The sequence below is a fragment of the Alosa pseudoharengus genome, unplaced genomic scaffold, assembly GCF_046254945.1.
Source record: "Alosa pseudoharengus isolate Yale_2024_CS ecotype anadromous, Long Island Sound unplaced genomic scaffold, YU_APseudo_1.1 YU_APseudo_1.1_scf_2, whole genome shotgun sequence".
NCBI lineage: Eukaryota > Metazoa > Chordata > Actinopteri > Clupeiformes > Clupeidae > Alosa > Alosa pseudoharengus.
The window spans coordinates 26,794,582-26,822,363 of NW_027468663.1; the positions used below are offsets into that span (position 1 = coordinate 26,794,582).

General features: G+C 44.2%; 1 protein-coding gene across 1 annotated transcript; it reads left to right on the forward strand.

Moving 5' to 3' along the window:
* The first annotated feature begins 555 nt into the window (after window positions 1–555).
* On the forward strand, window positions 556–27,778 carry LOC143133433 (uncharacterized). Its single transcript, XM_076293196.1, has 22 exons — window positions 556–591; window positions 1,221–1,379; window positions 1,546–1,743; window positions 2,806–3,003; window positions 3,208–3,486; window positions 6,831–7,022; window positions 7,889–8,167; window positions 9,257–9,350; window positions 11,869–11,997; window positions 12,392–12,578; window positions 15,875–16,044; window positions 17,907–18,019; window positions 18,338–18,454; window positions 18,567–18,755; window positions 19,805–19,937; window positions 21,856–22,008; window positions 22,158–22,250; window positions 22,404–22,672; window positions 24,536–24,669; window positions 25,114–25,273; window positions 25,484–25,958; window positions 27,162–27,778. Exons 1-22 carry the CDS (start codon window positions 556–558, stop codon window positions 27,776–27,778), a joined length of 4,374 nt encoding a protein of 1,457 aa, XP_076149311.1.
* Window positions 27,779–27,782: the final 4 nt, after the last annotated feature.

Below are 27,782 nucleotides of genomic sequence, written 5' to 3' on the forward strand. Positions count from 1 at the left end.
TTGCTCCGGAGACAATGTGATCCCTTGTAATATAGCTGACATATGTAAGTCACTTTGGTCAAGAAGTGTCTGCTAAATGTAATATAATATATATATTAGGGCTGTCAAAATAACTGATTAATTTCGATTAATTCATTTGAGAAAAAAATAACTGATTAAAAAAAATAGTGATTAATCGATTCCGTATGACCTTTGACCCTGAGCCGTTCTAGTCAGTAACCATTAGACCAGTGTTACTCATTGCGCGGCTCGCGAGCCACATGCGGCTCGTCAAGCTATAATTGGTGGCTCGCATGGTAGCTTTGGCGAGATTTCGCCAAATTTGGTTTTACTCATTTTGAGTAGGCCTCAGTTTAAACTGTTCGCCAAAGGCCATCATCTCTGGCCCCAGCTGGATAAAAACAAAAGTAGGCTCTGATTTAGCCTAGTCTACTGTATGACTTAAACGAGGTGATCTTTAGTTTCGTTCTGCTTACAATATCTCACTGCCACTTGCAAAGCAGTCAACTTTAGCAGAGGTGCCAATAATTCTGGAGGGTACTGTATACTGCTGTCATGACTCGAAGCCCCAATGCACCTCCAGGCCAACAGGTAGAGTCGGCGAGCCCTGCTGGCTCGTGCTCTCACATCAGGTCAACGAGGCAATCAACACTTCCGGGTCAAGCTCGTCAGCACAATAAGAGGCCGAGGCGCAGTTGCAACAGCGCTCGGTCATGAACTCACATGCTCTCAAGGATCACTGTGACTTGGATTTGAAACTCTGGACTTACTTTGCGAGAAGGACCGTCTTGACTTACCCTGGACTCTTGGATCTCTGGTTTGTGAACTTTGGCTTGCTTACTCTTGACTCTGTTAATGGATTTCCTCTGACACACCTGGCTTTCCTTTCATGAACTTTTGCTTGCATGACTACGAATAAGAATTGCCCTAAAAACTTGTTTGCCTTGTGACTTTTTGTAAGAAGTTAAAAGACTGCTGTGACCGCCTCTTGTGGATCTTCTGAGTGTTTAGTTTTCACCAAGTTATTTGTTTATAACGCTTACCATCTGGTGCGGATTCGTAGGGGGGATAAATGGAAAACTGCATTCATCACCCTTAACGGACACTATGAGTACTTAGTGATGCCATTTGGACTTTCTAATAGTCCAGCTGTTTTCCAGGCATTAATTAACGATGTCTTACGGGAATTATTTCTCGATGACATTCTCATTTTCTCTCAGACTCTGGCCGACCATATCCTCCATGTCCGGGCAGTACTGCAAAAGCTTCTCCACAATCGGCTGTACGTCAAGCTTGAGAAGAGTGAATTTCATTCCACGTCAACATCCTTCCTAGGCTTCATTGTGGGCCGACAGGGTTTGGCAATGGATCCCGCTAAGGTACGAGCTGTGTTGGACTGGACTCCTCCCACCACTGTCAAACAGCTACAGAGCTGCAAACTTTTATAGACATTTTATTCAAAACTACAGTGTCCTGGCTGCCCCTCTGTCTTCTCCTCTTCAAGGTTCCCCGAAGACTCTAAACTGGACGCCTGCTGCTGAACAGGCTTTTGACACCCTGAAAACCCGCTTCACTTTGGCACCCATTCTGACTCATCCGGATCCCAAGGTCCCCTTTGTTTTTGAGGTAGACGCCTCGGAGACTGGAGTGGGAGCTGTTCTCTCTCAACAGAGCCCTAGAGACAACAAGTTGCACCCCTGTGCCTTCACCAAACACCTAACGCCCACGGAAAGCCGCTACGATGTAGGAAACCGAGAACTCCTAGCCATCAAGTTGGCTTTGGAGGAATGGCGGCACTGGTTGGAAGGGTCGCTCCATTCCAAGTCTGGACTGACCATAAAAACCTGGGATACATCAAGGAGGCAAAGAGACTGACTCCAAGGCAAGCCAGGTGGGCCCTCTTTTTTTACGTTTTGATTTTACCTTGTCATATAGACCAGGGTCCAAAAACATTAAACCTGATGCCCTATTCCGCCAGTTCTCTCCTGATTTGTCTGCCATAGAACCTGAGCCTATCCTATCCAAGACTTGCATCGTCGCACCAGTGCGATGGACCTTATTGGAGGACATTTGCGAGGCCCAACAGGGGGAGCCATCTCCACCAGACACTCCACCCAACCGCACGTTTGTCCCGGCCCCACTGCGGCCCCGATCGTTGGAATGGGCCCATGCGTCACTGCTTGCTGGTCACCCGGGGAGCCGACGCACTCTAGAACTCCTCCAACGCTGTTTTTGGTGGCCTACCATGAGGACAGATACTCAGGACTTTGTGGCAGCCTGTCCAGTGTGTGTGACCTACAAGTGCGACAATCAGCGCCCCCAAGGTCTTTTGCGTCCCTTGCCCGTACCGAGGCGTCCGTGGACTCATATTTCAATGGACTTTGTGACTGGTCTCCCTCCTTCAAAAGGTAAACGGTTGTTTTAGTCTTGGTTGACCGCTTTTCTAAAGCTGCCTGCTTTGTTCCCCTACAGAACCTACCTACAGCCAAACAGACAGCAGACCTGATAATACGGGATGTGGTTCGTTACCATGGTACTCCAGAAGACCTGTTATCGGACAGGGGACCCCAGTTCATTGCCCGTTTCTGGAGAGCTTTTTGGCAACAGATGGGTGTTACTGTCCGTCTCATCTCTGGTTATCACCCACAGAGCAATGGGCAGACGGAACGTGTGAACCAGGAATTGGAGAAATATCTACGGTGCTACACGGCAAAGAACCCTTCCACTTGGGCCAGGTACTTACTTTGGGCGGAGGTGGCGCACAACCAACTTTATTGTACCTCCACAGGAATGTCTCCCTTCCAGGTGCAGTTGGGATATCCTCCTAGACTGTTTCCCAAGAGTGTTCCCCCTGGATCTGTTTCTGCTGCCAACGCTACGTCCAGTCACCTCCAGCGCACCTGGCGACAAGCCCGGCGGACACTCCTCAGCTCCTCTCTTCAGTACAAGAGACAAGCTGACAAACGTCGGCGTGCAGCCCTCACTTACCACCCTGGTGATCGAGTATAGTTGTCAACAAAAGGCCTCCCTCTTCAAACTGAGTCTTGCAAGTTGGCGCCATGGTTTCTGGGGCCATTCCGGGTGGTCAAGAGGGTGATCCCAGTGGCATATCAACTCTCGGTTCCCCGATCCCTGAGGGTGAGTCCAATTTTCCACGTTTCTCTGCTGAAAAAGGTTCTCACATCTCCTATGTCTCTCCCTAACCAGTCACCTCCACCTGCCCGCATTATTGCTGGAGTCCCCACCTATACTGTACGGAGGTTGCTGAATGTTCAGCGTGCCGGGCGCACTCTTGAGTACCTCGTTGACTGGGAGGGGTACGGACCAGATGAGAGGTCTTGGGTTCCTCGACGGGATATTCTGGACGGGGCAGTGGTCCAGGAGTTTCACGATGCCCATCCTGATCTTCCTGGGCCGTCAGGAGCTGGCCATCGGACGGGGGGTCCTGTCATGACTCGAAGCCGCAATGCACCTCCATACCAACAGGTAGAGTCGGCAAGCCCTGCTGGCTCGTGCTCTCACATCAAGTCAACGAGGCAATCAACACTTCCGGGTCAAGCTCGTCAGCACAATAAGAGGCCGAGGCGCAGTTGCAACAGCGCTCGGTCATGAACTCACATACTCTAAAGGATCACTGACTTGGATTTGAAACTCTGGACTTACTTTGCGAGAAGGACCGTCTTGACTTACCCTGGACTCTTGGATCTCTGGTTTGTGAACTTTGGCTTGCTTACTCTTGACTCTGTTAATAGATTTCCTCTGACACACCTGGCTTCCCTTTCATGAACTTTTGCTTGCCTGACTACGAATAAGAATTGCCCTAAGAACTTGTTTGCCTTGTGACTTTTTGTAAGAAGTTAAAAGACTGCTGTGACCGCCTCTTGTGGATCTTCTGAGTGTTTAGTTTTCACCAAGTTATTTGTTTCAACGAGATGTGACCTACTCCTGCATTTGCCCTTTTGTGTTTGGAGTCACCACCTGTTCAATAAAACTTCCTGATTGTTTCAACTCTACAACTGCGTTTTACTAGTTTTCCCAGTCCTGATAACTGCATATCATCAGTCATCATCATAAACCAGGCTATCCATGCTGTATGTTGGCAGTACATGCCTGACACGTCTCCATGAGTTATTACATAAGTGATCTTATGTAATAATTTCTCCATTATCTCACTGTTTTGCTGCCCACACCCTTCCCATTAGAGGAGCTTGCAATCATTTATATTCCAATTGTAATATCCCAGACTATGGCTATAGCCCACCATAAAAAAGGTATGTTGGGTCAATCATTGACCACATTTTTAGGAGTTTCTTGGATGCTGGAGATTAACTGATTTCGGTTCCTTCCAAAAAGGAAATCCGGGACAAAAATGATGGGTCAACTCAGTAGCCTGCACTGCCCACAAGCCATAAAACACACATCAGATATGGCCATGCAGAGGTGCATTTATATAAATACCAATCACTGGAAATGACTGCACAGACCCCGGAGACACTGCAGTAGGAGAGGCAGCGGTCATAATCTAAGGTAGGATAATTCTTACTAAAGTCACACAATCTATGGAGGAGTTCTATGGAGGAGTTCTTTTGGTCAAACAACAGATACCCATTTAAGAGTTTAGAGGGTACCCAGTCTAAACCTAATGAAAAGTGCCTACCCAGGACAAGGATATAGCGCAATACCAGGAGTTCCCTGCACATCGGCAATGTCAGACTCCATTCTTTTATTGTCTGTGTGCCATCAAAATGAGCTTAAAGCAGTAATTTTACATTTACATTTATACATTTAGCAGACTCTTCTATCTAAAGCGACTTACATAGGCAATTATATTACAAGGGTTTTTGTCCCCAGAGCAACTTGGGGTTAAGTGTCTTGCTCAAGGGCACAACGGTGGAAGCTGGGAATTGAACCCAAAACATTTTACTACTGTGTGCTAACCCATCACTCCACCGTTATTTTAAGGTAAAAGAACTACATTGTGTCACATTTTTATCTGAGTAATTTATGATTAATCCTTATTTCATATTTTTGTTTCTTTCTCATAGCTATTGTTAGTGTTATTCACAATACAAAGTTACCATAGAGAATAAAACAGACATGTTAGGCAAAACATTTAAAATGAACACTTAAAGTGCATGTGTACAATAATGATTATTATTTTATTGTTATTGGAAGGTTATTTTCCTCTAACAAATATGCTTTAATTATCAAGTTCAAGGTCAAGTTTTAATGGTCATATGCAACTACTAGTACAATGTACTATAAAGTGCAATGGAATGCTTTCTGCCCTTGACTCTCTCTCAGCCCATAATAACTACAATTTAATAATAAATAATAATAAAGTATTAATACATGTAGAGTACCAGCTTAAGAAATAAGTTAAATAAAATAAATAATAGAATAGTAATAAGGGTAAAATAGGGAAACAGAGACAACACACTGATAGAAAAACTTAATGGTCAACCACAATCAAAAGCCACTGTGTAGTGGTGAGCCTATGATGTTGGATGCAGTTTTAACAGTTCTCATAAGGATCTTGTAATCATGTGAAGTGATGTTACCAAACCATACAAGTGTACAGCCAGTTAAAATGCTTTCAATGGTGGACCGGTAAAAGTTGAGTAGGGTCACATACCAAACTTCTGTTCTGTTGACATAACAAACTTATTTAAAAATCTCAGAAACTGCAGTTTCTGCTGTGCTCTCTTAATGACATGGGCAACATGGAAGGACCAGGTGAGGGAGTCAGTAATATGAATGCCTAAAAACTTAAAGCTGCACACAATCTCGAAAGAAGAGTTATTAATATGCACTGGAGCTTTAGGAGTCCTCTTACGTCTAAAGTCAATTCTACCAGAAAGACTGAGTAGACAGAATAGAATCAGTTAACCATTTAATTAGTAAAGGAACGGCTTGGATACAAGCATGATAAAGAATCCTGAATAGGTAACAGTCTTTGGTGTAGGCCCCGTCTCGGATCCGTCTAGCGTTGAGCGGATCTCGTCTCCTGCCGATGGATGAATGCAGGGGCGGGGAGCCTACCCCCCACGACGAAACGGGGACCATGGTGGCGGAAGAAGGAAGATGATGCGGTAGGCAAGCCATGCCCGATGGACGTGGACTGCTGGCAGTGGTGGCTGGAGGGGAGGTGGAGGGGACGTCAAAGTTGGCGTACTGAGAAGCAGAAGAAGTGTTAGGTGTAAATCTTTAAAATATCTAGGCACTTTATTTCATATTGCATAATGTAAATCCTTACATATGCATGAAAGGGATAATTATATGAAGCATTTTTCAGTGATTTTGGTCAAATGCGCTTGTCCAATCTTTTCTCATGTTCAGCTAAGCATTTACCTTTACCTTTATTTCTGCCATCCTCTGCGTGTGATTTCACAAACTTTAATTTCATCCTCACAAGAATTTATGGTTTTGCATTATACAGACACTGTTTATGGCACATCCTCTCAGTGAGCAACTTACTTGAAAGTTGTGAAATACATGTTGTATCTGCAAAGGAGAAAATAAGAGCAAAAAAAGGAACACTATCTATTCTAAATAGAGTCATAAATTCCAATGACACCACATTGTGTTTTAGCTCCAGATGTAATAAAGTAATTAAGCACTGTTATGTTATTATCCCTTTGTATGAGTTGCAATGATTGCAACATAGGACACCTTCAGATAACAGTTCCACTCAGGTCACGGATATGAAGTTCAGATCCCGTAGTGGTGATGTCATCCGTAGATGGTGATGACGTACTGATTGCAAGAGTAGGGCACCCTTGATTGCTGTTTCATGGAGGTCATGACCCTGTCCTGCTCTGATCCTGTAGATGGCACTGATGTCGTGGGCATGCTGTGCAGCTCTCCTGATGCTGACCTTGTGTGGCACTGCCCGGGCCTTCATGCCCGTTGGTGAGGGTCCCTCTACCCACGTCACCATCACGGGAAACGCTGTGCTCAGCAAGATCACCGAGGTGTGCCAGGCTGTAGCCGAATCTGAAGGCAGAGAGTTCAAACCTACAGTGAGAGGCTCTCTTTCTCCATCTCTCTCTCTCGCTGTATGAACTCCAGTATGAACTGGTATTAAGAGGTTTGGTATGAGTCTGTGTCTGTTTTTGTGCATGACTGTCTCTTGTGAGTGAATCAGTGGTCCTCATCTGTTTGTGTGTGTGTGTGTGTGTCTGTGTGTGTGTGTGTGTTTGTGTGTATGTGTGGCAACATAAGCAACATAAAAAATGGGGGAATGCAGAGCAACGTTTCAATAGTTCAAAGTTTGTTAAACCAAAAATCACTATGGAGCAAATCTGTGAGCAGAAAAAGGCTTGAATACAAGTCAGAATAAGCAGCACTGAGAGGCGACAACAAGGCCCACGAATCAGACAGCCTTTTGCTGCTGCTCTGCTGTGAGGAGGAACCGCAGCGATTTGAAGCCATCAGGCAGACCTGCGCACCAGTGCTCCCTATGGAACTCATGGCCTCCTTCCACCCATCAGCACATCTGCATGTGAAAACACAAAGACATATGAAAAAATAAAAAGATACCCGCACACTGTTCTTTAAGCTCCCAGAGTGGTTTAATAAGCTACAACATTTAGACCAGAGGTCTTTGTCAGGTAAGACCTCTGGTCGAAACGCTGTATCTTTTTATTTTTACATATGTCGGCTAAGCCTTATACCCACCACCTGTTTCATTTTTTGTAGATGTGTGTGCACTTCATTCATTGAAAACACAAAGATAAAAAAAACAGTGCATACGGGAAAAGGACCCAGAGAGCCGTGGCAGTGTGTGTGTGTGTCTGTGTGCATACGTTCATGTGTGTGTGTGTGTGTTTGTTTGTGTGTGCGTACGTGTGTATGTGTTGGCCACTGACTCCTGGTGTCTCTGCAGGGCTCGTCGGCAGAGGAGCTCTTGCGGGCGTGTTTGGGCTCAGCCACAGGAGAGGTGTCGGCGGCTCAGTTCCGCTCGGCCCTCAACCAGATCTACATGCAGAACGGCCTAGTGGACCGTGATCTGGCCAACAGTCCCGCCCACCACGCCAACAATGAGGCCTTCGTGCAGGCCCGCACGCTCATCACAGAGGGCACGGTCAGTGTCAAGGCCAACGTCCGCACAGAGAACTTCCAGGCAGCCAGAGAGATGCTGGGACGAGCCTGCCACACCTTACAGGTAACGGATACGAGGAAGAGAGAGAAAGAGAGAGGAAGAGAGAAAACGCTCAGGTATCAGAGATGAGAGGAAGAGAGAGAGGAAGAGAGAAATGGATGAAGAGATGTGGGTCGAGGAGAGGAGAATAGAGAGACGTCAGGGCGCAGGAGACTATGAGACTGAAACAAGTGAAAGTGGAGACAATACAAACAGCTGTTCTAAATCACAGGTTTTCAACCAGGTTTGATAGGCTACCGCCTTCATGCAACTCAGCGTACCTGACTTTAAAACTCCCGACCTTCAAAAAAAGTGTGTTTATGAGATCAGCTTGGAAAACAAATACAGGAAATGCATAAATAAGTTATTGGGTCTCGGGTGAGTGTTTCTATCTGTAGTGTTAATTTAGTGATAAAATAAAATAATATAAACAGTGAGTGATATTCGCCACTTGTGTTGTTGCCAGGGAGACCACTGTGTTTGGAGCAGTGTTGTAGTACTCGAGTCCAGGACTCGAGTCCGAGTCATGAGCTAAATTTAGAAACTCGTGACTTGACTTGGACTTGAGCACTGAATGACTCGAACTTGGACTCGGACTTGTACATTCAGACCATGCAGTAGTCAGTTTTGCATTCAATAGTGACTCAACTCGGACTTGACTCGGATGAGTAGTGGACTCGGACTTGACTTGGATATTTTTTTAATGACTTGGACTTGACTCGGACTTGAACACTGGAGACTCGAACCTGGACTCGGACTCAAGGCATAGTGACACTGGTTTGGAGAGCATGATAGTGACGTCAAGTCGGGTGCCGAAGACTTCCGCACGAGTCTCTGAGCAAAAAATCTGACCCGTCTTTGCATTCAAGTCATTTTTCCTCTATTGGAGGTCCAAATTTCCGAATATCTAATGTGGCATGAAGGCGCATGAATCCCCCTGGTTCTCCTCTGGTTGCAGTTTAGTCAAAATGGTGGACTTTAGGTCATAATCAGATGAAAACCCCTATTGTACATGGATGACACATTAGTAAAGATTAGATATCTGTCCACAATCCCAGTTTCCTCAGTAATCCTGACTATGAGTAACCCTGACTTGTCTGGGTCCATTCACAGGACTTTTACAGCCATAGTAACTGGGTGGAGCTGGGAAACAGAGATCCCTACCCCCCCCTCCTCCAACCACACCTGCCCATGGACAACATCGCAGGTGAGCTTTACCATAAGGTGACCAGATTTCTGAGACAAAATCCGGGGACATTTCAGTTCAGAAGCAAAAATACCTCCAAAACATGTAATGTTTTTATCTTTGTAAACTTAAAACGGGGACACTGCCCTTACCATTCATAAAGCAGTTTATATTACCCTAGTTTTCCTAAATTGCAAGGGAAGTGATTAACAAAGATGTTTCTTCTCTGATCACGAAGTAGCTGAGATCAAGAACATTTGTAACTTTGGAAATCAGCTGTAACAAACAGGTATCAGCCAGACACTTCACCCAAATTAAGGCCTCCTTACACCATGTGATTTTCACAAGATTTGGGGAAGTTTTAAAAGACTAGTCTTTTGAATAAAGCTTGCGTGGGGGGGGGGGCATTAGTTAAAAGGCTACAGTCGTTCAAAAATCTTTCCCAAATCTTGTCAAAAGTTCTCAGAAAATATGTGGTGTGGAAGGTTGAATTAGTTTTCCCTTCATAGTACACAGGGCAAAACTCATCAATCAAACACTCAAATTTTCCCATATCCAATGTATTATGCATGGGCAACAAAATAATTAGGAGAGTGGGACATTTCTAAACACATGTTATACAGGCTATATCACATCTTGAGGCTATTAAGCTTTCAGAAAATAGATTGAATCAGTTCAATATAATATATAACATAGATAATAAACAATAACACTTACAAGAACACCTTTGGTTCACCTATCCAATGACATTGTACTGCTCGTACTCGTCAGAGCTAGCTGGCTGAATGAATGCATGAATGGATGGATGAAAGAAGCCCGTACTGTAGCCTAACTTTTCTCGCAAAGGGCAAAGATTCTACCATGCTGCTATATTCCACTAACCTGACTCCGCCAGATGGATTTGCTCCGCATATCCATCTGGGAACTTTTCATTGAAGAACTTTTGGGAAGGGGCGGACATACTGGTTAGCTGATTGGATAAACCATCTGTCTATCACCACCTTTGTTGGTTATCGACGGGCCAAATCAACCAATTAGATGAACAAAGTATTCTTCTAATGCCGTTTAACATACAATTAAGTTAGGTAACGTGACAAACGTTAAGATGTTTTAACTTACCATTTATGAACCTAATCAACGACAATTCCCATCAAGTTTTCACGGTAGGCCCTACACTTCTGAAGATAGTATATTCCTCCATTATGAACTGGAATCAGCCATGGAGGATGTCTGTGTCGTTCATTCCTCCCAGCTGAATGGCTGAGACTCATAGCTTCACAGTTTACCCAGGAATACTTTCTAATTTGAATAAAACTTGCGGGATAGCTATGCTCATCTCTGTGGATGCCGTCATGTTGTTCGTTGCGTCACACCTCAAGCCGCCTCAAAGCCAACGCTGATTGGACGTTCGTTTGGTGAACTGCTCCAAATTTTCTTTAACAGAAAGTATCCAGACTGATCTGCGAGTGAAACCCTGAAGCGAGATCAGGATGGTCTCACGAGGCTAATATTCCACCAAACAAAATACCTGAAATGGACCACCTAGCTAGAAAAACAAACAATACAGTAGACCTACTTCAACAGTATATTACATAATAGATGATGTATGATGTATGATTTAAACCAGTGGTCCCCAAACTACGGCCAGCCACCTAATTTTGGGTGGCCCCCCAAAACATGTCCGCGGTATATAGCATCTGGCCCGCATGGGAGTACGACATCGTCAAACTATAACTTCCGTAATTTCCCCCATTCATTCTCTATGGCGAGTCTTAACAGTACACATGTAATACTCTTTTTGTCCACTGGTTTTGCGTTTGCCATCGAAAACGTAATGAAACGTAGGCCTACCTTCAAACAATGCAAGAGGCTGACTGCATTAGTGCTCAAAGTATTCTAGAAGTGTATCAATTAATTTTTAATAACTAACTAAGTCAAGTTATATTTCTGGGACTTTCTGGGATAATTATTTCTATTTTTTATTCACTCGTTCAAATGTTCATACAAATTCACAAGTTCTCATCAGGAAAGTGGTCATTTCAGATGTTTTTGCCTGCACTTCATAAAACTCTCATAGTTTGAGAACTTCAAATTATTTGTAGGATATTGCTTGTTCACAACTTGAGCTGTGTATGCAAATACACTGAGTTCAGAGTTCATACATTTTGGATAAAATACACTTTTGGGACTCCCTGCTAATACTTTTGGGAATGTTAAAGTAATTTTATTAGTATTATTTCATTTGAGCTACATTTTACACTGATATGGCATGATGGCAATATAAACACAGCTAATAATGGTATTAAATTGCAGTAGCCTATGATTAAATGTAATGGAATATTCAACTAAGGTAGACTGCTGTTTATGTTTTATACTCCGAATCTCTGGCCCTCTCTTAGAGCCAGGCATAGTGAGCTGGCCCTCGGAAGAAAAAGTTTGGGGACCACTGATGGTGGTAATTTGGCCTTAATTCTTAGTACATCTAGGCCTGAATCTTACAATGTCAATCAATGTGTGTGTGTCTGTGTGTGTATGACAGATATTGACACTCCTACATGTAGCGACTGTGCCAGTGGAACATGTCCAAACCCTCTCTTGCCTGACATTCTGGCTCAGAAGAAACTGACCTCTGGGTACATGGGCCTACTGTCTGCTGACAAACCTAAAGGTACATCACACACACACACACACATAGGCCAGACACATACAACTTTATGGAACCATTGGTTTCTCAGTTTGGAAGTAAATAAAATGACCACATGGAATTTTTGAGTGCTTTGAATCTGCATTCTGCAATAATGTAATTAGTTCATTACGTTTTTACCTAATTTCTGACTTGTGTTACAAGGTTACCAGGGTTACCAGGGTTGGTGTGATGACGGGGGTCTTCATGCCAGTATAGCTTAGTGGTAATTGAGAGGATTTTGAGGGTGTGTTTGTGTTGATAGGTAAGTGTATGGTGATGATGATCTTTTCACTGATAGGTAAGTGTAGTCATGGTGATGGTGTGTTTGTGTTGATAGGTAAGTGTAGTCATAGTGATGGTGTGTTTGTGTTGACAGGTAAGTGTAGTCATGGAGGGGCATCCGACCTGACCAGCACCCAGGTGCCCCGTGGAGGCATCAGTAAGGACGAGCGCCGGCCAGACAATGCAGCCCTGCATGACGCCGCAGTCACCATGGCAACACAGGCCACCATGGAGCTCCTGGAGGACATTCGAGGCGCCACGGGCAACAAGGACTTCCTGCGGTAAGGGAGACTTCCTGTGGTTAAGGGGAGATGACCATGGAGGTACCCAGCACAGGAATTATATGTAGCCTTAGATGGACGACATGAATCGGTCCAGTTACAGCTTTTGCCCATTGCTTACACACTAAAAACGAATGCTTAGCCTTAGACCAAGGCCTCAATACCTAAACTTCTTGTAGCATACCTTAAACACTGTGTAACCATTGCTTAAACATATTTTCTGCTTTGCACATTGTTTGCAATTCTGCAACACACTTATTGCGAAACACTACACACGGTTTCTTACATTAGACACTTTGTTCAAAAATTAAATCTCCTGTTATCATTGGGAAAACACTTCCATTCAAAATGCAAGCACATCTTGTAATTGGTAATAACCACACACATACCTGAAAATACTTACAGAGAACACCAATCAGTCTAAAGTTTACCACTATGAATAGACTTCAGATTAGATTAGATTCAACTTCAAGGTGGTTTAGAGTAGTATAAATTAAATATAAATATGTGCAGTGTATAAGCAGTTACCTTAAGAGCAGAATAAATATGGCTATGTAATGTGAACAATGTATGAACAACATGTACAGATATGTGCAATGTAGTAGCAGTAACATTATAATAGTAGTAAGAATAATATAGATATATGCAGTGAATATAAAATAAGAAAACAGAATAAATGTGGATATTCAGTATGAAAAATATAGACAGATATGTACAGAATGTACAGCTAGTGCAGTGTGGTAACAGTACCATTGTAGTGCAGAAACAGTAACATTATAAGAGTAGTAAGAATAAGTGTATGTGCATGATGAATAGTATGAAGAGCAGTAGAAAATGGCTATGTAAGTGTAATTACAGTATGTACATTTGTAAATAAATAGATAGAACACTACGGATGGGATAGGGTAGTGCAAATGACCGGGGGGCTGACTTGTTGTCCCTGTCAAGGTTGCCATGGTCGTAGACACCTCAACAGGCACAGGCAAGGAGGCATCCTGCAGGGGCGGTGGGGGGCTTAGTTGGTTGGTTGTCACCGAGGTGCAGTGCTAGAGTTCAGTAGGGTGACAGCCGCAGGAAAGAAGCTTCCTCTGAACCTGCTGGTTCGGGTGCGGAGAGACGTGTAATGCCTCCCGGAGGGGAGTGGGGTGAACAGTCTGTGGTTGGGGTGAGAACAGTCTTTGATGATGCTGCACGCCTTACATAAGCATCGATTGCCCTGGATGGCCTCGATGGAGGAGAGTGAGGAGCCGATATTGCATTGGGCAGTTTTCACCACCCTCTGCAGTGCTTTTCGGTCGTAGGCAGAGACTCCCAGAAACTTGAAGCTGGTGACACGCTCCACTTCAGTCCCGTTGATGAAAATGGGTGTGTGTGTGCTAGCTTTAGACTTCCTTAAGTCCACAATGAGCTCTTTGGTCTTCTTGGTGTTGAGCGACAGGTTGTTGTCAGAACACCACGATGTTAGGTGCTGGACCTCCTCCCTGTAGGCCGTCTCATCGTTGTTGCTGATGAGACCAATCACCGTAGTGTCGTCTGCAAACTTGACAATGGTGTTAGAGCCATGTACAGGTGTGCAGTTGTGGGTGAAGAGGGAGTAAAGGAGAGGGCTCGTCGTAGAGATGGCATCCTCTGTGCTCCTGTTCTGATGGTAGGGGAATTGGAAGGGGTCCAGTGAAGGTGGTAAGCAGGTCTTGAGATGGGCCAGGACCAGCCTCTCGAAGTACTTCATGATGATGGGGGTGAGTGCAACTGGACGGAAGTCATTAAGGCTTGTTGCAGTGGAGTGTTTTGATACCGGCAAGATGGAGGTGGTTTTAAAGCACTCGGGCACAGCTGCCTGGGCATATTAAATATGTCAGCCCAAACCTCAGCCAGCTGCACAGCACAGGCCCTGAATACGCGTCTGGGGATACCATCAGGACCAGCAGCCTTACGTGCATTAGTCCTGCTCAGTGCCGCACACACATCGGTGGTGGAGAGTGTGAGGGGCTGGTTATCTGCAGAGACCACAGCCTTGATGGCCACCTCCTTGTTGTCCCTATCAAAGCAGCCATAGAAAAGTTAGGGGCAGCCATGGCCTACTGGGTAGCGCTTCGGACCTGTTACCAGAGGGTTGCCGGTTCGAACCCCGACCAGTAGGCACGGCTGAAGTGCCCTTGAGCAAGGCACCTAACCCCTCACTGCTCCCTGAGCGCCGCTGTTGTTGCAGGCAGCTCACTGCGCTGGGATTAGTGTGTGCTTCATTAATTCACGGATTGAGATAAATGCAGAGACCAAATTTCCCTATGGGATCAAAAGAGTATATATAGGCCTACTTATACTTATATACTTACAGAAGTGGTTCAGATCATCAGGCAAGGAGGTGTCGGTGACAGGGGGGTGGAGTTAGTAGTTTTGTGATGGCCTGGATGCCTTGCCACATGCGTCAGGGGTCCGAGTTGTTCTTGAAGTGATTCTCAATCTTCAGGTAAGTTATTGTGTACCTGTTCAAGTGTGTACTTTTACATTAAGTACCCATGTACAGTTCTGTATTTGCCACTATACTCCCCATTTCTAAAAGCTATCAAAGAATTATTTTCAGTGAGCCAGTGAAAAGTATATGACCACCAACCACATACCTGCATGCCTCTTTTGCAAGCAATGGAAGGGGCATGCAGAGACTTTGAGGTGGGGTCAGTTCAATATGGGACACAAGGTGATATTTTTCCCATTGCCTAGCCCGAGAGGACATCGCCTGCGACTTGTGGCCAGATCTGAACAGAAGGCAGGATCCATAATCCCCCCCCCCACCCCGCCACACACACACAATTTATATAAAAAAAAGCTTTTTTTGCAATATTCAAAAATTGCAAAATTCAAAATGTCAGCTGATTACTGCAGAAATTAGTCTGAGAAAATGACAATAAAAAAAGAAACACAAAGACTGCAATGTTTTATATAAAGCAGTGTGTTGCTGTTGATTTGAAACAGCAATTTTAAAGGATTTTTGAGCTTTGATTGCAGTGTTTCATTTTGGCATAGATGTGAGTTGTTTATCTCCAAGTTCTATGTCTTATTTGGCTGTGTGTAGAGTTTTGACATAATGAACTAAATTCTGCAAAAAGTGTTTGAGCAATATGCAAAAACTGTAATCGGAGTTAATCAAATCTTCTTATGAAAACACACCACATCTAAGAGCATTTTTGTTTCAACTCTTTGTGCCTATCTCCTCATCTCTATCCTTCTCTTCCACTCTATCCCTATCTTCCTCTCTATCCTTCTCCTCCTCTCTATTCCTCTCTTCCTGTCTCATTGAGACTGATGGGCATTGCCCGCTCTGCTGTCCTCTGTTTCGTGATTGATACCACGGGGAGCATGGCTAACGACATCGCTGAGGCAAAGAGGGTTGCCACTCAAATCATTGACAGCAAGAAGGGCACCGCAGACGAGCCCTCGGAATACGTCCTTGTCCAGTTTAACGACCCCAGTAAGACCCCATCTCAACATCTGCCCAAACAAACACCCATCTCAACATCTCCCCAAACACCCATCTCAACACCTCCTAAAAACACCCATCTCAACATCTCCCCAAACACCCATCTCAACATCTCCCCAAACACCCATCTCAACATCTCCCCAAACACCTCCCAAAAACACCCATCTCAACATCTCCCCAAACATCCATCTCAACACCTCCCAAAAACACCCATCTCAACATCTCCCCAAACACCCATCTCAACATCTCCCCAAACACCCATCTCAACACCTCCTAAAAACACCCATCTCAACATCTCCCCAAACACCCATCTCAACATCTCCCCAAACACCCATCTCAACACCTCCCAAAAACACCCATCTCAACATCTCCCTAAACACCCATCTCAACATCTCCCAAAAACACCCATCTCAACATCTCCCCAAACACCCATCTCAACATCTCCCCAAACACCTCCCAAAAACACCCATCTCAACATCTCCCAGCTATTTTGCATATATACTGCACATTGAAGCATGCTCAACAATGTCACTTTAAATACATCCATAATATACAGTATGAGAAATATGTATATACAACCCCAAATCAGAAAAAAATGGGACGTTGTGTAAAATGTGAATAAAAACAAAATGTAATAATATGCAAATTTTGTAAACTCATATTTAGCTGCAAAAAGGACACAGACAACATATACAATGTTGAAAATGACAAATTTCGCTATTTTATGAAAAATAAATGTTCATTTTGAATTTTATAATAATAATAATAATAATAATAATAATAATATAAGTTGGGACAGGGGCAACAAAATGCTGGAAAAATTGTGTATGATAAAGAAAACAAAAGGAGAAATATTTCACAACTAATTTGGGTTACTGGCAACATGATTGGGTATGGAAGAACGTCATTGTAATGCTTCTTAACATGAAATTATGAAGTATTTGGGGAGTTCATCATTTATAGTACATCATTAAAATATTCAGAGAATCCAGAGAATTTGGCACTGCATTAAAACCAGACCTGTTTACAGAAAATCATTGAGCTCAGGAAAACTTCTGACAACCACTGTATGAGCACAGTTTGACATTCAATTGGTTTTAGTGCTCAGTTCAAAAATAAACCCAACATCTATGACTGTGTGGAGGTACAGGTGCCTACTGCATGGGCATCTTGCACATCTGGCAAGGCACAATCAATTCTGAATTATGTATACAGGTTTTGAGAAACATATACTGGCATCCAGGTAATGTGTTTTCCAGGTAAGACCTTGCATATTTCAGGAAAACGATGCCAAAATTAATTCTGCACATGTTTAAACAGTATTTCTCCATAGAGGAAGAGTCCAGGTGCTAAAATGGCCTATCTGCAGTCCAGACCTGTCAAATTAGGTGCATCATGGAATGACAGACATGATTAAGAATACCCCATACTGTTGAGCAACTGAAATCCTATATCGGGCAGGAATGGGACAACATTTCATTCTCAAAACTCTAGCAACTGATCTCCTCAGTTCCTAAACATTTACAGAATGTTGTTAAATGAGGTGAAGCCGCACAGGGGTAAATATACCCGTCCCAACTTTTTTTGAAACATGTTGCTGGCATCAAATTCAACATATTTTCCATGAAAAAGTCAAATTTGTCATTTTCAATATTTTATGCTGTCTACGTCCTTTTTGCAGCTAAATATGGGTTTTCGACATTTGTAGATTTTCACATTCTGTTTTTATTTGCATTTTACACGTCACAACTTCTTCTGATTTGGGGTTGTAAAATTTCTCACTTTCACGTCTCTGTCTGTCCGCCTCTCTCCTTGTGTGTGTGTGTGTGTGTGTGTCTGTATGTGTGTGTTAGAATTTGGTCCTCTGGTCAGGACTGCTGACCCCGAGGTGATGAAGGCAGAGATCTCCGCTCTTACGGCTAATGGTGGTGGGGACATACCAGAGATGTGCCTCTCGGGACTTCAGGTAAACACACACACACACACACCTAGGGCGTGTCTCGGGATTTCAGGTAAACAAACACACACACACACCTAGGGCGTGTCTCGGGACTTCAGGTAAACACACACACACACACCTAGGGCGTGGGGACTCAAGGGATGTACCTCTCTGATACACACTCTCACACACAGATAAGGACCACTGATGCACTCACAAGAGACATTTATGCACACAAAGATTCAGACACTTCTTTAATACACGTATCTCTGATGAGTTCTCCAGTCTGGTCCTTTCCTAAATACTGTAATTTCTTTTCCGTACTCCTTTCCCTGTCTGGTGTAGCTGGCTCTGACTGGTGCACCTCCCTCTTCCCAAATCTACGTTTTCACCGACGCTCCTGCCAAAGACATGAGCCTGGAGAAGACCATCATCGCCCTGATCCGCAGCACCAAATCAACAGTAAACGCTCAGGATTCAAGAGACGTTTTGTCAAAACACACAAACAAGGCACACACAAATGAACACACACACATTTTCTAATACATCTCTTATAATTATTTCTTATGCACAGGTGAACATTTTCATGACGGCGAATCGTAAGGTCACACGTAGGAGCCTTGGTCCTGCACGCCTGCCCCGGGCTGCTTTCCGAGTGTACTATGACCTGGCACTGGCCTCAGGTGGACAGGCCATCGAGGTGACCAAGGCTAGCCTCCCCCAGGCCACGGAGATCATAGTGGACTCCACCACCTCTGCCCTGGTGAGCTGAGCAGATATGCCCCACCCTCCTGTCCTGTGTGATGCTGAGGTCACAACATCAACATTCTAACTGCTCAGAGCAAATTATGTAAAACCTGCAAAGTGAGGAAGTCATGAACTACATGACACTGTATCACAGCAGGAGTGATACTGTATATATCACAGCAGGGATGTACTCTGTGGCCCTAAACCCACAGTGATACTGTATATATCACATCCATTATAGTGGGGACTAAACCACATGGTACTGAGCCTAAAACAGTGCATTTTGATGGTTTATCGTGACGTGAAAGACAGATAAACACACGTGTAGTTCTCTGGCAGCCACTCAGTTCTCCAAACTTTACTGAGTTTTCAAGTGGGCACCTCAATTCACCGGTGTTTCGTCAACTAGCCCACGACACCTCAATGGGGCTTGACAGCAGAACCAGCGTCCTAGAACTGCTCCCTCGGCCATTCAGGACTTCACCACTCAGCTCTGAACCCCCCCCCCCCCCCCTCCCCTCTGCCAGCCTGGTTTAGCCACCGCTCGATGGTGTTTTATGCCCCCAACGTCGTCTTCCAGGCAGCGCTGCCACTGCTGACTTAAAGGCTCCGCTCACCTAAACCTAACCCCAACCTTAACCCATGCCTAACCCTAGTGCCTTCCAGGCAACGCTGCCTTGAAAACAACATTGGGGGCATAAAATACCAAGAAACCCGCTTGCTCCTCTTTAACCCCAACAATCTGGATGCTGCCTCTGCCTGCGCTGATATGTTGTTCACCAGGCTCTTGCAGGTTGCCCCAAGCGCTTGTTTCCAAAATATACTGCCGTAACACATTTCAGCTTCTGGACCATCATTTCAAAGTGCAAAATCAGGCAATGTGTCTTGTGCATGATATAAAGTCACCATGCATGCTTAGGCTTTTGTTCAGTATCAAATTAGCAAAAATATTTTTATGTTATTAAATTAGCTTTGGTTTATTTTTTGCCTTTTGCCCATCATTTAAATTAGAGCCCTTTATGTTTAAGCCCATCTTTACATTTGTTTGATTGTTTTATGTTTCAGGTGACAATTCTACAAAGAGCCAGAAACCCTGGTGCAGTGGAGACCTTTTCCTTCCTCCTGGATGAGTCTGTTTCCAATGTGACCCTGTACATCACGGGGACTTCAACAGCTTTCACTCTGCGAAACCCCAGAGGTACGGCAGTATGTTTGCTGAACCAACGTCAGCGTGTAGCAGATTGTTGTGACATATTCTTTAGGAAATGTCATTAATGTGACAGCCAGAGCTCAGGCATTCACAGACACCAAGATGCATTTGCAATTCCCATTCTTTTCCCCGATGCACTTAATTAGCCTGGGTGCCATTCCGAACTTAGTCCCGCCCACAACATTTGAGGTCGGGAAGTTCGGTCTGGCATTACTCCATTGTGGAGCAAGTATGCTCGCCCTAGATCGGGCAGACCAATCAAATCAGGCTTTACGATGATGGACAGGTGAGCAACAGCGCCTGGTCTATCACGTCATCTGAGCACGCTTAGATTAGGATTATGTTTGAAACAAAAACGCTGTGGCTAGGATACATGGCTTTTAAGACCCCATATGAAAAATGCATATTATTTAATGAGGTTTTATCACTGAAAACGATTATTTCTGAATACTTTGGCCAAAGTTGAGATGTGGGAAAACTCGTGGTTTCACTTTCATCAAGGGAAAACAGCGATGTTGCATTGCGACATGTTCCCTCGTTTGTTTGAAATCTCTGATTGACCACCTGTTCGAGGGAGGTGTTTGTGGAGAAGAAAGATGGTTCGTGTGTTTTCTTCCTACACCTCACGGTAAGCTATTTCGTTGCTCTGATTGGTTAGGTCTATCCAAATGAGTGCAGAGGCATTCCCCCCCTGTATCGGTTGAAACACGCCCCATAATTATGTCCCAATGGAGCAGTATCAGACTCATATTCTGACTAGAATTGAGTATGACTATGTCAGGCTAGCACGTTTTTGTGTTAATTAATCATCTTCGTAAGTCGGTATATGGTTAAATGACTCATTACGGGGCGAATGAAGGCTCTCTCGCCCGCCCCTACTGCCTGTAGGAAGAATATCCCACTTGCAAGTTCGGTGTATCCTACCCGCCGACCGAAGAAGGATCAGTTTACAGCACAGAGGCAGGCTAATGAAACGCTAGAGATTGTTGCAAACGTGTGTATAATGGCAGAGCCGGCGAAGAAGCCGCGAAAACTCTTGACGGAAGACGCAAAGAAAAGGAAAAGAGCTTCAGACCGAGCGAGGGGGAGTTTCGTAGAGAAAAAGCATAAGGCTTGCCTGGTGTCCCTTTAATGCCATCACAACAGACACCTCTAACTATAATGAGCTGGTCACAAGCAGGTTGTTGGTGGCCTTTTTCAGCTGCCAGGTGTGTCCTGCTGTTCAACTGGTAGCTGCTAGGTCTCTTCCTAGGCATATGACACTTCCCTTTCATTCAGGGATTCTCCTCTCTCTCCTCACCTGCTCTCCCTCCCCTGTGGTGCATCTGTAGACTCACCTGTGAAGACTAGATGGAGAGGATGTGTTCTGCTATGTTGTGATGCACTTGTGTGTGTGCACATTTTGCATGTGTATCTTGGCAGCACTGTCTACTCTAGGTGTCAGGCTGCTTTTTTAGAGTGACATAAATTACTGCAATCAGTAGCATCACTAAACAAATGCCAATATAGAGCATAGGAGATTTGTGATATACAGAATGCCTTATGAATGGTCCAGTCATTGTTTGTCACTATTTTCAAGCTTAGTGGATACAACTGCCATATGACATTCCTGGGTTTCAGTCTTTTAACTCTCTGATGATAGTGGGCGTTCACATTCAAAACAGATACTTTAAAACACAACAGGTTACTTATTTTAAATGCCATATCTCATGACGTGGTTAGTTTATCGAAACAATTCCCAATACCGCAACAAAATGAAAACGTAAAAAAAACTGCAAAAAACGAACTGCATTGGGATGACATTCAGCTGCACTGCACAAAGTTTGGACAATTCATCAACTATTGCACAAAATCTGTTGTGGTAGACTGTGCCTTTCATGTAATTTCTCGTTCTGTCTCATCCTAGGTGTGTCTCAGAGTTCCACACAGACAGCTGGACCTTTGGGAACAATTCAGACTGTGGGCAATCTGAAACGTGTCCGACTCAATGCCCCGGAACAGACAGGATTATGGGAAATCCACATGAACACTCGTGAAGCCTACACTGTCAAAGTAACCGGTGGGTCTCCTTTTCATCCTGCTGGGTTTTTGAAGTTCATATACCTGTTCCAACTGCAGCTTTGTGGGGAAGGGGAAAGCCACAAGAGTTTTTGTGATTGTGTGTTGTATACACAACAAGTGTTGTGTGTGTTTGTCTGTCATCTCCAGGTCAGAGTGCCATCACTTTTGTTTATAATTTTGTGAAGACATTCGAAGGGCCTCACCCGGGGTATGGAGTCATTGATGGACGCCCACAGGCAGGTAGGGCAAGTTAACAGTTATTACTGTCTTCTCCGGGGCATACCGAGACAGTTTTTGGAACATAATTCACTCGTTATCGCTCTTCTCATCCTCATTTCTCTCTCTCTCTCTCTCCACTCCCATCGCTTCCTCCCTCTCTCTCTCTCCCGTTAGGCTCGCCAACCAAACTGCTGCTGACGCTCACTGGCCCCCATGGTCCCGAGACCCTGAAAGTGCTGGAGGCTGCCCTGGTGGAGGTGTCTGGCTCAGGCCTGGCTGGAGGAACCGTGCAGGAGATGGGCGGCGGTAACTTCCTGGTGTCCGTGAACAGCGCCCCTGCAGGCGAGTTTGTGGTTCTGCTTAAGGGAGAGGACACTTCCACCTCCAGCCAATTCCATAGGCAGTCCACCACACAGATGTCTCTCACTCCAGTCTCAGTAAAGGTGTGTAGTATTATTACTACACCACATAGTCTCTCACTCCAGTCTCAGTAAAGGTGTGTAGTAAAGGTGTGTAATATTATTACTACACCACATAGCCTACAATACTAACCATGAGTCTTGGGAGAAGTCTCACTACAGTTTATGATAACAGGGGTAATTACAGTTTATGGGCAGTGTTGGGGGTAATGCGTACTGTAATTTCCTTATTTTATTTGGTAACGAAGTAAGGTAACGCATTACAATTCAAATTTCAGTAATAGTTACAGACGTTAATAACTGTAACGTCCATTCCTGCGTTACTCACAATATCTCTAATATATTGACTTATTGTTGGCATGAAGTGATTGCTTATTGAAAATATAGATTAGCCTAGACACATTATGTCATTGTAGTATATGCGCAGGGTAGAGCACGCATTCTCTCCATGCACCGCTCTCCCTCAAACAGGTTGGCTTTAGCCCGCACCTCCCCTACGCAAATCAAAACAATGGCTTGTGTAAGAACTGTTCTTGCAGACTACAACTGGTGCTGGAACCTATCTTTTACTGTATGGCTGGAACTTTGTTCAAAATTGATGCATTCAAGTTAACTTTGCAAAGTTAGTGTTATAGCCTTATCACAACGTTGTCAATCGCAAACGCTATTTTAACGTCTCTCTATGGAACTACCTGTAACTTAATTTGCGGAGGACGAAGAGAAAGCACCTTTTTGATAAATGAGACAGTAGTGAAGAAATATCTTATCTGTAGCCTAGGGTAGGCTTCTGCAAAAAACTATTTTGTTGGCGATTTAAACTATATAGCGGACGTATTTAAAAGGTTACAAGCAATAGAGGCTTATGGGCCGCGTTTTGGTTCGTAAATTAATTTGCCCTACAGTACTTCTGTACAATAAACAAATGTGTTCGTTCAACTTTATGCAGCAGAATTACGCACTTAGCCAGCCTATAACGGACGCATTTTAGAGAGAGAATGAGAATGTACGCACGCAAGAATCTGTTGGCTATTTGTGGCAGGTTACCAGCAAACAATGTTGACCTAATGCATTAACTCAAGACCTCGTTTAACAGAAAGGATGCAGCAGGCAGCAAATGTAGAAGAGTCATTTCCAATGGAAGAACAAAACGCTGAACGAAGCCCAAAGCTTTACTGATTTTAAAGCACACACACATAATGGTAAAATAAAAGTAAACACAAGGTAAATTTAGCAAAGGTGACAAAATTAATATAGACTATTTTTAGTGAAAGTATAAGCCTAGGCTACTTTTAGCTGACCAATGCCGAATCTGAAATTGCAAATAACAATGTTGCCTAACTCTTTGAATGTTGCACCCTGGTTAAGTTAGAGACCAACTCAAGTAAAGGAACGATAACGAGTAACATGTTACTTTCCAAAATGACTAACGAGTAAAGTAATTTCATTACAATTTAAAAATATCCTCACACCATGTGCTAAAAGCAGGGTTGTGCAAAATTCGAGTTGCAATTCTGCTTCCTGTTTGCTACCTCAATAGAAATGCAAGTGAAATTCAATAATTGAATTGGAATTTAAGACCCAGTTTCAATTCAATTCTGGAATTTTGCACAAGCCTGGCTAACAGTGTGGTGGGTATATTTTTACACTACAGTCAGTAGTAGCTGAGCAGTCCTCACATTGAATTTAAACAAACAAATCTTTATTTTACATAAGCTGCAGTTCTGCCTACCTAACATACAGTATTTTATCCTGTCTGAGTGGCCTGATACAAGTTTATCTAAGTTCACTCTTCCCTGCCACAATGCCACAAAATCATTTTGCACCATTTCTGTTGAAACTCACCAATTATTGTTGAAATAGTTTTCCAAACGTGTGGTTGTGCTGCAGATTGTAGTTGACACCAGTATGGAGCCAGGGAAGGCTATAAACATACCTTTCAGCATCAGCAGCAGTGAGACAGGGACCACGTTCAACATCCAGGCAAGAAACGACAAGAACTTTGCCATGAAATACCCTTCAAGGTGAGCACATCTCAAGCAGCAAGTAAACAAAAACATGAGTACAATTTAGAAGACAAGAGGCATGCAATAATTGTAATAAATCATGGTGATTATCCAGCAATATCTATTCACACTCTGTTTTTGCCAAAACCCAAACATTTTAGGACTAAAATGCGATTTAACAATAATGTTAAATCTTGGACAGATCTAAGACTAATCTGTAGATGACTCTTAAAGGTGTTATTTAAGAAGTGTGGAGTTTTTCTTTAGTTTGAAGCATTTAAAAAATGACCTAGAAATATCAACAGAATGTAAATGAACAACCCTTTTCACATGTCAAAAACGCTCATGCTTTTGCCCAATACACTAAAGTTTGTGGCAGTGAACTCTCTTGTAATAAAGCCTAAAAAACTCCACATATAAGTTCAATAAGGCCATAGTATTCCTGTCTCCTTGTGGCGGCAGCATTACCAGTGGGAGTAGCGTGGAGGCTAAAGGGACGCTAACCATCACTGCTCCATCCGGCATCGCCTCAGGCACTGATGTCACCCTGACCATCAACGCAGAGTCCTCACGAACCCACGACTCCAACTACGCCATAGTGCGGCTCTCTGTGATGAAGAAGGTGATCGATTTGTTACATGATGATCAAACAAACAAACATTTTGACATCCTCTGACAGTCAAAGTGTAGTGTTAAGCAGTCCAGTGATGTATATTGCATGTAAGCCTAGTTTAAAAGGGCATGCCCGTGTGCCATACCAGACGCTGTGAACACATTGCCCATATAATGAAATAACTGACTCTGACTTTCTGTCTGTACACTTCCCCAAAAGGTGACCGATTTTACCCCTCCTGTGTGTAATGTGGTTAATGTCAACAACACCTGCGCAGACGACTGCAGCTTGGCCTCATGGGACGTCTCAGTCGACATCACTGACGGCAACGGCACGGGCGTGGAGAGGGTCTGGGTCCAGCAGGGGGACAGTGATCTGATCAGTGAGAGCGCAACAGGGCCAGGTGGCGGCGTGACTGTGATCCATCGGTTGTACCGCACCTCGTGCTGCACTCCAGACCTCAAGCTGTCCGTCACGGACAAGGAGGGCAATGTCGGCTCCTGCTCCCACTCCATCAAGCTGCCGACCACTACACCAGTTCCACCAACCACTTCAACAGCAACCACAACGGCAGCGACCACTACGACACCAACCACTATGACAGCGATAACTACGGCAGTTCCACCTACCACTACGACAGCGACCACTATGGCAGTGACCACTACCACACCCAGTGGCGGACCACCCTCCATCAGTTTGGCAACACCTCTGTGGTTCTGCCTACTATTGTCTGCCACTGCCATAGTTCGAGATTTACTCCCGGTCTCGCTGTGAGATATGTATGCTATGTATGTATATAGTTGCTAACCAGTAGAACAACGTTGTGCTTGTAACATGTAATCTGGTTTCTGTACGCACACCATACTGCAATTCTACAGTATTCATAAGCCTATACTAATTGTAGTGTTGTTGGATTGGAATTGTGAACTTTGCATTTAATACATAGGCCTACTTGCTGTGAGGGGTATAATGTCAGTAATGCCTTATTTCGGATTGAAACCATGCTTAAATTAAATGGCTTAATATGCCGTGGTGGTATTTGTGGTTGATTACATACTGTAGTAGCACATCATTTGCCTGAAACAAACCTGAACCACAGGATAAGACTGCCCCCTCCTGGCCACCCTGTTATGAATGCCACCACTTACAGCAGCACTAAAGAAGCTCTTAGGGTCCCCCTAGTTGAGAAGCACATTAATAAATGAACTAAATGTGTGTCTTTGCAACAAACTATAAACATAACAACAATACAATAAAGATTGAATGCACCAAGAGCAGTCTCTTGCTGCTTATCGCTTGCCTATTTTAGAAGTGATAAGCCCTGCTCAGAGTGAGGCAGTAGTGCCGTTCGCCCTATTAAAGGTATACTATGCAGTTTCAGGTATTTTTGACCAGTCTATGGCTCCCCGATATATTTATATTTTACTCTGCCATTGTAAATAGCCTACTTCTTGTGGCTTGTTCGCCCTGTACACAATGAAAATGCTTTTGTTGCGGAGGCGAAGGCAAGAGGAAAAAACTATCTCCAAAGAGCTTTATCTACTGACAAGGTAATGTTTCACGATTCTCACGAGATGTCTTCGGGTTGACTATTCTTGAAGTTGCATGCTGGTTCTCTTGTTAGCGACTCACTACGGCTATGCTATGCTCAGTGAATGATTCCCCTATTACAAGTTCGTTTCCATCAAATTGGCTTCGTAAAGGTTATATTAAGGTGAAAATCCTGCGTAGTGCCCCTTTGAGAGTTTATGTGCCATCAAAATTATTTTGGAAAAGTTATTTTAAGGTAAACAAATTCTTTAGGGGGGGGGGCTTAAAAACTTCACACAAATCATCAGAGTTGGACGTTCTTTTTTTCCTGTAGCCGATCATCACCCTCAAACTTGTGGGTGTAAAGTGCGGAACCTGGGCGTCATTCTGGACTCCACACTCTCATTCAGTTTCCACATCCAGAGCATCACCAAATCTGCCTTCTTTAACCTCCGTAACATTTCAAGACTCCGGCCGTCACTCACCGACTCAGTCACCGAAACTCTCATTCATGCATTTGTCACCTCCCGTCTGGACTACTGCAATGGTGTCCTGTCTGGGCTGCCCAACAAGGCCCTAGACAGATTGCAGTATGTTCAGAACTCAGCTGCCAGGGTGTTAACCCACACCAAGCCCTGGCAGCACATCACCCCCATCCTCAAGAAACTCCACTGGCTGCCAATCAAACAACGCATCAGCTACAAAATCCTCCTCCTCACCTACAAATCACTTCACTCACTGGCACCCAAGTACATCACTGACCTCCTCCACCCGCACACCCAGTCACGGTCCCTGCGCTCCACCAGCAAGGACTTACTCTCCACTCCCCGCACCAGACTCAAGACCTTTGGTGACAGGGCTTTCTGTGCAATTGCCCCTACCCTTTGGAACACCCTGCCCCCTCCTATCCGTTCCGCCACTTCTCTGACACAGTTCCAAAAGCACCTCAAAACACACCTCTTCTCTCTTGCCTACCCACCCTAAACCC

Excerpts from the sequence above, each read along its gene's own strand:
- LOC143133433 (XM_076293196.1), top strand. The coding sequence starts at position 556 with ATGACTCGAAGCCCCAATGCACCTCCAGGCCAACAG. Across the intron at positions 3,004-3,207 it reads CTTACCACCCTGGTGATCGA|TCACCTCCACCTGCCCGCAT; the intron begins GTATAGTTGTCA and ends CTCCCTAACCAG. Across the intron at positions 18,455-18,566 it reads TCCGCAGCACCAAATCAACA|GTGAACATTTTCATGACGGC; the intron begins GTAAACGCTCAG and ends TCTTATGCACAG.